At 38.4% G+C, this 14411-nt stretch overlaps 1 protein-coding gene across 6 annotated transcripts in view; it reads right to left on the minus strand.

Annotated features, from left to right (window-relative positions):
* Window positions 1-14411, minus strand: part of USP54 (ubiquitin specific peptidase 54) — a 125749-nt gene that overhangs the window by 49959 nt on the left and 61379 nt on the right. For all 6 annotated transcript variants that reach the window (XR_015793455.1, XM_088128405.1, XM_088154598.1 and 3 more), the window contains 6 exons: window positions 13148-13282; window positions 7789-7902; window positions 7591-7673; window positions 3672-3777; window positions 2503-2649; window positions 2137-2286 (listed from right to left, as the gene is read on the minus strand). Coding sequence is in view for 5 of the 6 variants with exons in the window: in XM_088128405.1 (XP_087984531.1) it covers window positions 2137-2286; window positions 2503-2649; window positions 3672-3777; window positions 7591-7673; window positions 7789-7902; window positions 13148-13282 (735 nt within the window). In the remaining variant the exon portion in view is untranslated. The remainder of the gene's footprint in view (window positions 1-2136; window positions 2287-2502; window positions 2650-3671; window positions 3778-7590; window positions 7674-7788; window positions 7903-13147; window positions 13283-14411) is intronic.

Raw genomic sequence — 14411 nt, forward strand, 5'->3', positions numbered from 1 at the left:
TATTTCAAGTGAACTATAACTTTCATCTGCTTCAAATGCAAGAGTTATCTTACATTGAAGTATACTATTATTAGAAAAGAAAGGAATGTCTTCATTATAACTTTAATAAAATGCATTAGAAAAGCTATCCAGTCCAGTGGTTTTCTTTCTTTTTAGCTTTTTTGATAGTCCTCCGTATCTCCGTATCTCTTCAGATATGTAGATCAGAAATTGGCTTCAGCTCTAAATTCCTAATGGCTAATCCTAATTCCTCTGGCTTCCCAACATCATATACTGAGTATAGCTTTGAACAGAAGATCATAAACCAAGATTTACCCCAATTGGTAAACAAACTGGATTCTAGATCATAGCATGATACTATTCCTAGTCTTATGGCATCTTACAACACTGGATAAAAGTTGGACAGTCCTGTTACTAAATTCATAATAAGACCTGTTCAGGTACTCAAAGAATTTTTAATGTGATCTACCCTCTGAGCTTTGAACTCTGTTTTCTTCTTAGTTACTAAACTATAGGTTTTGTTTTTACTTGTTTTTTTAATATTCTTTTGTCATTTTTGTCTTTTAAGCCTAGCAACTTCATGTTTAAGGACACTTTTAACAGCAGTTTTATTAGTGCCCCATATACAATGAAATCTCATATTACTGGACTAATGTGGGGACGGGAGGGAATCCTTTAATTGGAAGTAGGGCATCATAGGAAATTTACATCATTTACATGATGAATGTCAGATTCAGCCGGTGTGGCACGGCTAGGGACTTGCCCAGCCACGCTTAGTCAGTTTCACTGCCCGAGCACCAGCAAAGGAAAAGGGGAAGTGAAACTGCGAACTGATTAATGGGCCAGCTGGGACTGCTTTACTGAACCGCAAAGCGGATACTTTGTGTCAACACCTATTTGCCTTGAGCGCTGCAGGCAAAGGAGTGAGCAGCAGCTCCGGGCAAAGCAATCAGCGCGTGATTGAGGACCCCCGGCTTTGCGCACAACAGAAAGACCCAATGAAGACAATGACCACGCCAGCGGGGTAAAGCAATCAAGGAACAAAAGAACTGGACTGAATCTGCCATTTTGGTGAAGGGGGGGATTACTGCGGGTAATTTGTAACCTAGCAACGGAGCTAAGCGCGGGAATGGGGGGACTATAAATTGTGTTGTAAGATGTGCCAAGCCAGTCCTGGCTTTGTCTGTAATTACGTACGTTATGCTTGAGTAAATTTCTTTGCTGAACACACGTGTCACAAGAGTTTCTCTGAGTCGAACGGGGTAAACCTTATAATGACGATATTCATTTGTGGTAATGACATAATTATACAAAAGACTGATGCAAGTTTGCAGAATTTAGCTAATTCACAGCCAGAATAAAATTAATATTGTTGGGTGCATTCATATGTGCAAACCAGTATTTACCCAGATCAGGAAAATTAAGAAAGACTAACAATTTATAAGAAAAAAATAAAAAGCCCATAGAAAATATTGAAGAAAAAAGGAAAAGTTTATCAACATACAAATATGAGAAAAAGTAAAAAATAAATAAAATTAGAAAAAATCCAAAAAAGAAATATAAAACATTAACTAAAAAAACCAACCCCCCAAATCGCAGTACTCCCAGGTTGTTCTGGAGTTACAGGAGAAGACCCTCTTCTCCAATAAATCAACATATCCCTCTCTAAAAAGTAGAAAGATTAAAGAAGACATTTAAAAGAAGTGATCCCTTTTTCTTTAGCTGAAGATTTGCTATAGAGAGCATCTGGGTTAAAATAAGCAAAGAACAAATAAAAGACTACTATGTCTTTGATTGCCTATGATATTCGTTTCTTCTCCCAAGAAGAGTTGCAAAGTTTCTGCCTTATCATCATTGCATTGTACTGAAACGATGTTATTTTGTTAGATCGTGACATAAAGATAAACCCCTACATGGCAGACAACATGCATTCTGCTCTTGCTCTCTTAAATAATGTGTTTGTGTCATTTGGATATTTTAGAAATAGTGGGTGCAACTTATCTGGAATGTTTCATCATAAACTTCTGGCAAATAATTGGAAGTTTATCAACTCATCTAAAAAAATTCAGATAGATTTACACTGTCACTATTTGAACATTTTATTCTATTTTCCCTCTAAATTCTCTAATTTCTTACCTCTTTAACATGGGCATCATCAAAATACATCCACATACGAATCTTTGTTTGAAAGAAAAAGGTGGAGTAATGTTTTCCATAGTAGCAGATCATTCCAACCAAATACAATTCACATTGTTTTGCTCTGTCGTCAGTTACTCTGAAGAACAGCTTCAGGAAGGGAAGAATAATCTCAGTACAATTCTTGCATTTTTCTGAAGCTTAAATTTACTTACTGAAAAGTAACTATTTAAGCTGAAGGTAAAATGTTTGAAATAAATGCAGAACATACAGACATGGATGTGCACGTAGACATGCACGTATATATGAAGGACAGTAGCACAGTCAAACAAGAATGTACATATTGCCATAAGATTTAAGACTCACATCACCCAGTTTAAGGCAAGTGCCCAGGCTATGAATGACATCCTCTGCCAAATCCGAGTGATCTGAGTCCCAGACCAGCCCTATGGTGATGATCTGTGGAGAGTTCATCAATACACGACGTATCCGAATTTTTTCTCCACAGTTGCTCTGAAAAGAAATCCAATGTATTTAATTCATGCTGGTTTTACAAACTCCCTTTTTATTTAGTATTTTCACATTCTATTCCTTCATCTCCTGATAACACTGACATATCTTGCTTTCAGACAAAAACTTATGAAAATGTTACTGATTTATATAGTAGAAAGAAACAGGAGTATATAGAAACTGCACATTAAATTCTTCAAATATCCCTAAGTGTTAAAAGGAATATTGTGTATATACTAAAACGATGGTAAGGAAATGGGTAATTTTGAAATAAAGACTTTTTGAGAACATATACATACTGGAGTTAAGCTAGGTTTTGGTTAATCAAATTGTATGTTGTCATTATGTAAACTACTCTAGAAATGAAATATTTGTAGTAGTTTAATAAATGTCACTTTGTTTTAGCCATGATTTTGGCTTGTCGCCGGTCAGTTTCTAGCTCTAGCGAACTGCCCATTGTGTAACAGAGGCTGTATTCCATTACAGGTAAACCTCGCTTAACAACCACAATAAGGACTGGAAAACTGGTTGTTAAGTGGGGCAGTTGTTAAGTGAGTAACAATGTGACCTAACCCCATTTTACAACCTGGTTGTTAAGTGAATCCAGCTTCCCCAATGGACTTTTTTGCTGGAATTCCAAGCACTTTCCGCACACTGATCCATCTGTATATCAAGGACAATGGAACTTTGCCCTACCCCTTCTGAGGAGGTTTCTTGCTCTAGCATAGCTGCAACTTTTGTAGCTGCTGTTACAGCACAGAGGGATTGGAAGAGACTATAATACATTCAAAAGCCCATCAGAGAATGCCCTCCTAAAAAACGTCCTTCTCAAACCTGACAATTAACTGAGACTAAGGATTTCCAGTGTAAATCCAATCCCCAGAGTAATATATAATGATAAATCTATTTAGCATACTGACAAATGGCATACTGAAAACCTCTAAAGTCAAAGGTAGCTTTCAGTGCATACTTTCCCCCCCTATTCAGTCTACTGCTTCTACTAAACACAAATGATGTATACAAACCGGGCAGTTTCTCATGTCTCCCATTGTGCTGGCATTTTGTAGCAGCTCTCCAAACATATCAGGAGTGGGTTTGTCTCGTCTTTCCAGCATGCAAATGGCCTGATTGCTTTAAGTTTTTTAAAAAGTATAAAACAAGAATAAAAGTATTATACTTCTTTATAAACAATATTTAAGCCTATTTATGTTTCTTCAGATCTGTCATGAAAGAACAACATTTCAACTTGCAGGTACAGCAAGTATACACCTGAATAAAAATGTATACTCCAATCAAGCAAGATGGGGTGCAAATGGAAATGTAATGCCTGACACATCTCCTATTCTCTCTGTTGGCTATTCTATTCTGAGCTGAAATTTGTGAAGTTTTACCTACAGTGTACAAACAGCCTTTGGTTTCCTAAAGTTGGGTATTGTTATTATTAATATTATTTAGTGCTAAGAAAGAATAGTGAGTTTTGTAAAATTAAGTAAAAATGACAGCCTAACTACCCCATAGAATTTACAATTTTAAGAAAGAGTAACAGAAAAATAGAGGAAATTAGTTACTAACTTGATCAGAATTTTCCTTGGAAATAATGTATACATTTATTTAAAAAAAATTTGGGGGGTGTCTTCGAATCAGTGTTGACTCCTGGTGACTATCTGGACAAGTCTCTGCAGTTTTCTTGGCAAGATTTCAGAAGCCTGCTTCCTAGGGTTGAGAGGGTGTGACTGGCCCAAGGTCACCCAGCAGGGCTAGAACTCAGTCTCCCAAGTTGTAGCCTAGTACCTTAACCATTACATCAAACTGGCTCTCGTACATATTTATACATAAAATAAAAATGATTATATATCTGAATATTTCAAGTACATTCACTAAAGTCAGTGGGCCTAATTAACTAAAATCCCACTAAATTTGATGAATCCATTAATAATAATATCTAGTCTAGTCTAATCTAGTCTGTTGTTGTTGTTTTGTTAATTACTTTGAGTACTTTTCAGAGTAAAAAGGTAAGGTATCACCCAAACAAATACAAAACTCATAATGACTATTACCGCTGATATATTTCACAGTAAAATATTGAAAACCAGCTTCTTGGTTGTGCTGCTATGCCTAATAATTTCTAAGATGGAATATACTGCTCTCTTCCCTAACGATTTCATAAGCAAATTATTAAGACACATTTAAACCATCAGTCTTTAATTAAATTTACTTCCTATTTGATTTGTTTCACTAGTTTGTTTTAGTGCTTTACAATTGATTTTTTCATTCTGTTACAGTATTTATGTTAATACTGTAATCAACATTAAGGTTCCAGTTGAAATCAAAATGCAGTTTAAAATCACTTCAATGAATAAATCATGTCATATAACATTAGAGTACAAGGGTTTGGGCATAATTTTAAAAACAACATATATAAATGGTATGTGCTGTAAGCGTTTTAAACCACTTAGGCAAGTTTATTTTCAAGCCTGAATTGGAAGATATTTTATCTCTCCTCCTTATTTATATACAGGTGAAACTCGAAAAATTAGAATATCGTGCAAATGTTCATTTATGTCAATAAGGCAACTCAAAAGGTGAAACCAATATATGAGATAGACGCATTACATGCAAAGTGAGATATGTCAAGCCTTACTTTGGTATAATTGTGATGATTATGGCGTACAGCTTATGAAAACCCCAAATTCACAATCTCAGAAAATTAGAATATTACATGACATCAATAACACAAGGATTGGAAATAGAACAATATAGGACCTCTGCAAAGTATAAGCATGCATATGTACTCAGTACTTGGTTTGGGCCCCTTTTGCAGCAATGACTGCTGCAATGCAGCGTGGCATGGATGCTATCAGCCTGTGGCACTGCTGAAGTGTTATGGAAGACCAGGATGCTTCAATAGCGGCCTTCAGCTCCGCTGCATTGTTTGGTCTCATGTCCCTCATCTTTCTCTTGGCAATGTCCTATAGATTCTCTATGGGGTTCAGGTCAGGCGAGTTTGCTGGCCAATCAAGCACAGTAATCCCATTGTCACTGAACCAGGTTTTGGTACTTTTGGCAGTGTGGGCAGGTGCCAAGTCCTGCTGGAAAATGAAGTCAGCATCCCCATAAAGCTCGTCTGCGGAAGGAAGCATGAAGTGCTCCAAAATCTCCTGATAGACGGCTGCGTTGACCCTGGACTTAATGAAGCACAGTGGACCAACACCAGCAGATGACATGGCTCCCCAAATCAACACAGACTGTGGAAACTTCACACTGGACTTCAAGCATCGTGCATTGTGTGCCTCTCCATTCTTCCTCCAGACTCTGGGTCCTTGGTTCCCAAATGAGATGCAAAAGTTGCTCTCATCAGAAAAGAGGACTTTGGACCACTGGGCAACAGACCAGTTCTTTTTTTCTGTAGCCCAGGTAAGACGCTTCTGACGTTGTTTGTTGTTCAGGAGCGGCTTGACAAGAGGAATACGACATTTGAAGCCCATGTCCAGGATCCGTCTGTGTGTGGTGGCTCTTGATGCACTAACTCCAGCCTCAGTCCACTCCTTGTGAAAGTCCCCAACACTTTTGAATGGCCTTTTCCTGACCATCCTCTCCAGGCTGCGGTCATCCCTGCTGCTTGTGCACCTTTTCCTACCACACTTTTCCCTTCCACATAACCTTCTATTGATGTGCTTTGATACAGCACTTTGGGAACATCCAACTTCTTTTGCAATTACCTTTTGGGGCTTTCCCTCCTTATGGAGGGTGTCAATGATGGTTTTCTGCAGAACTGTCAGGTTAGCAGTCTTTCCCATGCTTGTGATTCCTACTGAACCAGCCTGAGAGACCATTTAAAGGCTCAGGAACCCTTTGCAGGTGTTATGGATTCATTAGCTGATTAGAGTGGGACACTTTGAGCCTAGAATACTGAACCTTTTCACACTATTCTAATTTTCTGAGATTGTGAATTTGGGGTTTTCATAAGCTGTACGCCATAATCATCACAATTATACCAAAGTAAGGCTTGACATATCTCGCTTTGCATGTAATGCGTCTATCTCATATATTGGTTTCACCTTTTGAGTTGCCTTACTGACATAAATGAACATTTGCACGATATTCTAATTTTTTGAGTTTCACCTGTAATTCTGCAATTTTACATATCATCATGAATATACCACATCTGAACTGATATACAGAAAGACCTTGACCCTTTATTCAGCATTTTAATGTTTTTTTTCCATCTGTTATATACATTTACAACAGAGAGCAGATAATTCTATAACAAGAAAGAGAAGTATTTTTTCTTCTCAGGACTGATTTGAAATGCTGTTGATTTGAGTCATGTAGTTCTTTCTACAGCTCCCCTTGCCAAATATGTCAACTGTCACTACAATACTAATTCAAAGTTATGCTTGGCTGGAATTTTAGAATGAGGCACAGATAATTTCTGCCACTAGAAATATCTACTTTTAATTCTATCTATTCTGCTGGCCAAGCTATTGCAGAAGAGATTTCCCTGCATTCCTTGAGCAATCACTTGGTAATGATTATAAGAGCAAACTCTATTCTATTGAAGTTTGCAGGATCTACTTTATTTTGCAGTAAGGTCTTGAGGAGTTGGGTACAGAATTATATCCAAGAGGTGAGAGAATATCTCTGAACATATGTTCTGTCCAGAAACTGTTTGTGATATTAGAACAAAACTCAGTTCTCTCACACAAAAGTTACTTCTGGATTTCATCCAAAGGTTTCTTCCATCTCAGTGTCTAATTTAGAGAAGCAGGGATTTTCTGTTGTTACTACTGTTAAATACCCTTTAGTCAAAGGGTCAAAAACCCTTGCTGATTTCCCGCATATCAATAGATACCAGTCTACTATCTATTCTCATTCAATTAGAAGAAAAGGGAAAAATTAAACCAAGAGGTTTCTTCTTTTTTTGCAAAAAAGCCTGAGACTCACCAGAGGGAAGTAGTTGAGATATAATGCACCATCTGGATGAAGGGCAATGGGTCAGAAGTAGCACCACAACTGGTACAGACACACTAAACCAGACAAATAAATGGTTGGATATTAAAAGAGGAAAATACATTTTTTGCTCATTTCCAAGTCTATTTCTTAATTTCAGGATTAATTTAGTTTGGAATTGTTTTGTTGTACCTGTTCAAACAAGGTCATTGCAAATTTCTGATGTGAAATGCAATGTGGGGCAGTGCATATATCTTCTTTAGATTCATCTGCAATGTGAAAGTGAATCCTCATTAAGATGTTCTCCTGTATCCAGGAAAACAGGAAAAGAAAATTAGAGTTAATAATGAAAAATAAGTGAAAAGTACCATTTTAGAGTTGTATGGAATTTTCTTCTAAGCATTCTAAAATTCATTTAAGAATTAGGAGTAACAGTTCTTGACACCAACTCAAATAGTGGATACAGGTAGTTCCCAGTTTAAGAACGAGTTCCGTTCCCAAGGTCTGTCCTTAAGACAAATTTGAATGTAAGCCAGAACAGTATTATTGTATTATACTGTATAAGTTGTATTATGTAATTAACTTGAACCATTGTGTATTTAACTCAAATCATTGTGTATTTAACTTGAATTTTGCTACAATAGGCTCCGTTCTTAACTATGGGTTGTTTGTAACCCTGGGCATTCTTAACCTGGGGACTACTTGTATATCATACTTACAAACTTTCTATGAATGTAGAATCAAATATTCATTATACATTATGCCAAACATTAACATTTCATTAGATTTGCCATAAATGTAACATATTAACTAAATAGTCAAGTTATAAGTCAACAGGTGAAGTCTTCCAGTTGTTTTATTGACCTGGGAGTAATGTACAATTAAGTGCCTTGTAAATTAAATAAAATAATGGCATTCTTTTGACTTTTTAAGAGAACAAATAAAGTCACAATATTTATTATAGCTGTAAATATTGCCATTCGGATACATCTGATAGATGATATTTATCTCTTAACGCAGCATATATTAAAAATTCATCTTCATCATCTATCAGTTGGTCCAAAGTCAATATCCCTGCTTCCATCCAATTTTCCCATATCACCATCTTTTTCCCAATTTTTAAAGTTGGGTTTCCCCATAAAGTCAATTTGGTGTGGGAAAAAGGATCAAATCTTTTTTTATTAGACAGTATGTTCCATAGCTTTTTAATTGACGAAATTGTTTTCAGAGATATTAGAATTCTGTTGTATTTAGATCCTAATACTGTCCATCCGACCAAAGGTGCTATGTATGTATATTCCAATGTTGCCCAAATTGGAAAATAAACACCAATTATTGGCTTCCAGTATTTAATACTTGACAATAGCTAAGCTTGGTGATATAGCTCCAGATTTGGAAAACAGAATCCTCCCCTGTTAATTGGATTTTCTGTAAAGATATTCTTGGAATTGAAGAACCCCATAAAAGTTTTCTAAACAAAGAATTTATTTTCTTAAAATATTTTCCAGATATCTGAACAGGAATTCCTCTCAGAATATAAATTAATCTGGGAATAATATTCATTTTGAAAGCATTCACCTTTCCCCAAAGGGTGAGGTTTAATGACTCCCATCTATGCATAACTAAAGAAACCTCTTTACATATTGTATTTATATTAGATGTTACTGAGTTACAGTACTGTGCAAAAGTTTTAGGCAGGTGTGAAAAAATACTGTAAAGAAAGAATGCTTTCAAAAATATATATTGTAAGTGTTTATGTTTATCAATTTACAAAATGCAAAGTGAGCAAACAGAAGAAAAACACAAATCAAATCAATATTTGGTGTGACCATTCTTTGCCTTCCAAACAGCATCAATTCTTCTAGTTACACTTGTACACAGTTTCTGAAGGAACTCAGCAAGTAGGTTGTTCCAAACATCTTGGAGAACTAACCACAGATCTCCTGTGGATGTAGGCTGCCTCACATCCTTCGGTCTCTTCATGTAATCCCAGACAGACTCGATGATGTTGAGATCAGGGCTCTGTGGGGGCCAAACCATCACTTCCAGGACACCTTGTTCTTCTTTACATTGAAGATAGTTCTTAATGACATTGGCTGTATCTTTGGGGTCATTGTCCTGCTGCAGAATACATTTGGGGCCAATCACACGCCTCCCTGATGGTATGGCATGATGGATCAGTATCTGCCTGTATTTCTCAGCACTGAGGACACCATTGATCCTGACCAAATCTCCAACTCCATTTGCAGAAATGCAGCCCCAGACTTGCAAGGAACCTCCACCATGCTTCACTGTTGCCTGCAGATGCTCATTATTGTACTGCTCTCCAGCCCTTCGGAGAACAAACTGCCTCCTGGTACAGCCAAATATTTCAAATTTTGACTTATCAGTGCAGAGCACCTGCTTTTTGGCCGCAATTCTTCCATGAAGACCACTTCTGGCCAGACTTCTCCAGACAGTAGATGGGTGTACCTGGGTCCCACTGGTTTCCGCCAGTTCTGTGTTGATGGCACTGCTGGACATCTTCCCATGTTGAAGCATGATGTGTCTTTCATCTGCTGCATTAAGTTTTCTTGGCTGATCACTGCGTCTATAGTCCTCAACATCGCCTGTTTCTTTGCACTTCTTCAAAAGAGCTTGAACAGCACATCTTGAAACCCGAGTCTACTTTAAAATTTTTGCCTGGGAGAGACCTTGCTGATGCAGTATAACTACCTCATGTCTTATTGCTATGCTCAGTCTTGCCATGGCATCTGACTTGTAACATGAAACTGTCTTCTACAACCTCTCCTGAGTAGCAGTTTGGCTGTTCCTCACCCAGTTTTAAGCCTCCTACACAGCTGTTTCTGTTTCAGTTAATGACTGTGTTTCAACCTACATATGAAATTGATGATTAGCACCTGCTTGGTATAATTGGTTAATCATACACCTGACTCTAATCCTACAAGATCCCTGACTTTGTGCATGTGTACAAAGTGTGCAAGTGTAAGAATTGATGCTGGTTTGAAGCTAAAGGGTAGTCACACCAAATATTGATTTGATTTAGATTTTTCTTCTGTTCGCTCACTTTGTATTTTGTATATTGATAAACATAAACAATTACAATATATATTTTTGAAAGCATTCTTACTTTACAGCATTTTTTCACACCTGCCTAAAACTTTTGCACAGTACTCTATATCTTTTGGTATGCACAAACCTAAATATTTAATAAATTCAGTACAAATACAAAACTGATATTTCTTAAATGGATGGGTAACTACATTTTCACCTACCAGTATCAGTTCCAATTTGGACAAGTCACAATATTTGTTACAAGGGAATAGTGGAAACTACACAATACTTTTCATAACCTACTGTATTTTCTAGTATTTGTTCTCTAATTTGGGAACTCATGAGTTTAGATATTGTGGCTTTTTCAGTTTTATCACATTTTAGAAATTAATTTTATATAGCCAACACTGACATTTTCTTTTAATACAGGTAGTCCTCGACTTACAATGGCAATTGGGACCAGAATTTCTGTCGCTAAGCAATACAGTCACCCACATTGCTTAGCAACGACAATCTCTGCGGTCCCAGTTGCCGTCGTTAACCAAATCCCAGTCATTAGGTGAGGCAACTTCCTGCCAGCTTCCCATAACCAAGTCAGTGGGGAAGCCAGCAGGAGGTCACAAGTGCCAGGTGGCTTGCAAGCTGCTGCCAGGTTGGGGAGGGCATAAGTAGGTGCACAAGGGTGCAAGGGAAGCGTGGCAAGATTCAGGGAGGGTGTGTGGGGGAGCAAAGGGGTGTGCAAGAATGCAAAGGAGGAGTGGTGAGGCTTGAGGGGTGTGTGCAAGGGTGCAAGGGAGGTGCAACAAAGGTCAGGGGGGTGCACAAGAGTGCCTGTGATTGAATGGACTTATGAAGGCCAGGCTCAGAGAGATAAGCGTGTTCTTAGCCCCCAGCAGGAGCATGGGAAGTTCAAGAAGATGAGGCTGGCACCTCCCTAAGGAATTCACGGTGTTGTGACTGGCTGGCTTGGGAACTAGGGTTCAGTCTGGAGAGATTTTCTGTCTGGAGGTTGTAGCTAATAAACACAACAGAACTGTATTTGCATTGTCTCTTGCAGTTCTTTGGGCTGAACCTGACAGTGCCTGAGGGATGCATGGCGAGGGTTGGGGTGTGTGCGAGGGTGCATGGGAGGTACAGCAAGGGTTGGGGAGGGTGCACAAGGGTGCGTGAGAGTGTGCGAGTGAGGGGCAGTGAGGCTCGGGGAGTGTGCGCGGGGGTGCACAAGTAGCCGGTGCAGCACAAGCGCAGAGGGGTCTGGGGGGAGGGTATGTGGGTGCACGGGTATGGGAGATTTACCCCAGCAATTTGCAACCTTCCCCAGTTTCTGGGGAAGCTGGCAGGGAAGGTTGCAAATGGAAATCACGTGATTATGGGATGCTGCAACCAGCCATAAGTGCAAGCTGGCAGCCAAGCACCCAGATCGCGATCACGTGACCATGGGGGTGCTAGGACAGCCGGAACTCCGAGGACTGGTCATAACCACCATTTGTTCAGCGCCGTTAAATGGTCACTGAACAAATGGTTGTAATTTGAGGACTACCTGTATTGCAAGTACAGACTCATATTATGAAGTGATAAAACGCTCAGAATATGAGAAATAAGCAAAATGAGGTTGAATATCTTGCATAGGAAACTGAAAATCAGTTAATAGGTATAAAAAAAAAAAACAACCCTGGATGGAATGATTCTCTTGACTGAAATACTGCAGTTGAAGAATCCAATTACAGAAGAACAGAATCAATAGAAAGGGAGGAAAATATAAGAACATAAGTAGTGTCCTGCTGGATCGGATCCCTTGGCCTATCTAATCCAGCAGCCTGCTCTCACAGTGGCCAACCAACTGCACAAGGAAGCCTACTGGTCTCCCAACAGCTGACCTTCAGAGGCAGTCATATTGCCATTGAGGCTAACGAACTAACTTCCACAAATTGGTCCAATGCTTTTTGAAGCACAGAAAGTCATTAGAAAACTATCAGCATGCTGCTGGCTTTTTTGGTAGGATCTTCACTATCTATGCTCAGACACTTCATATAATATTGTGTGTGTGTGTGTATTGTGTAACAGACACAGTCCCAAAGTAAGCTTTATTCTAATCAGGAATGGTAGCCCTATAAGACAGCTGACCAATTCTGTTGGCCAATAGTGAAGAAAGCCATATGTGTGTATGTGTCCAGTCATATTCACTTTGTTTTCGATTTGTTGAATTTTGGTCATTGTTGCAATAAAGTTGTGCTGTTATATCCAGTCAAACTTTCAGTCCATTGGCCCCTCTTCCTATGATTTCCTTTATGCAATTATGATCTAGCTCTCTGTAACCCATCTCCTTTCATCTGTTGGAAGCCCTTGGAAGCACTGCTGTCTTCCTGAGTAGTGCAAAGATTGTTCTTAATCTGGGGACCCTCCATTACCCTCAGCCCTGACATCTGCTTTTACTGATTTAGCAAGATGAGGAATTCTTTTTGAGGGTTAATCAACTTTCCATAACTTTCATACTCACAAAGCATTCTGCAGCATCATCCATAATGCCCAACTGGAAACGCTGCTCATCTTGAAAGGTCTTTGCAAGAGCACTACGAAGAGCATCAGAAGGTAGCACTTTGTCATTGCTGCACTGGAATTGGTTAAAGATACCCTAGGTAAAAACAGAAGTTTTAAAGTGGTCTCAAATAATTTTTACCATACTGTAGAAGAACCAAAAGTAAGTATGTTCATACACATTGCCAAAGTGTTAACACATAGGCTACTCTTGCCATCAAGAGTAACAAAGTAGACAATCTGTAATTTGTTTAGAATTACATCTGACCCAGGATCCTAGCCAAGTTAAAAACACTCTACATTTTTATAAGAGACTCATATTCTTCCAGACAAACAGTTTTTATAGAAAGTATAGGAGAGAGAGATGTATCTAACCAGTAAATATAAATGGGGAAGGAATATTGTTATTTTAATTAGCAGATTTGCTAAGCTGATTGTTGAAGAAATATCAGTTGAAGAAAATAACTTTTTAATACCTTTAGTTGATAAGAAGGTGATAGAATCATAGAGCTGGAAAGAACCATTTAGGCCAGTCCCCTGGGCAGGGTAAAACCCAAATAAAAGTATCTCAGATAAAAGGCTTCCTTAACCTCTCCTATAATACATCCAATGAAGGGACCACACCACCCCTCTGAGTAATTGGTTCTACTGTCAAGTTGCTCTTACTCCTGAGTAGTTTTTTCCCCCCCTGTTACATTCAGCTGGAATGTCTTAATGGATATAAGTGTGCTGCATTCTGGAGTGATGGAGAATTTACTGTCTATGTAACATCACTTGAGGTACTGAAGATATCATATCTTTCTCATCTGTTTTTCATGAGGCTAAATATACCCAATTCCTTTAATTCCTTCACAGAACTCCATTTCTAATCCCGTGAACATCCCCACTGCTCTTCTTTGAAATTATTCTAGTTTCTCTGAGTCCTTCTTTAATTCTGCTATGCAAAACAGGCCACAGTAGTCAACATGGGTCTTCACAATGCATAATGAAGAACTACTACTTCCCATGATTTGGAAACTATACTACAAGTGCCTCAATTTGCACTTGCCTGGGATTACATCAGAGATTTAATTGGGGAACTCCTTAATCTCACAGCACATGGATAGACTCAACCATACTTTCGATTGGGAAACTGTGAGCCTCCTAGACCAAGCTAAATCCAAAAATGCTAGGGAATTCCTGAAGCTTGGCACTCAGACACACTAGCCAATAGACACATAGAGATA

This window comes from Python bivittatus, unplaced genomic scaffold (assembly GCF_059951505.1).
Source record: "Python bivittatus isolate LINGU-HERP-01145 unplaced genomic scaffold, Pbiv_v1 ctg000050_np1212, whole genome shotgun sequence".
NCBI lineage: Eukaryota > Metazoa > Chordata > Lepidosauria > Squamata > Pythonidae > Python > Python bivittatus.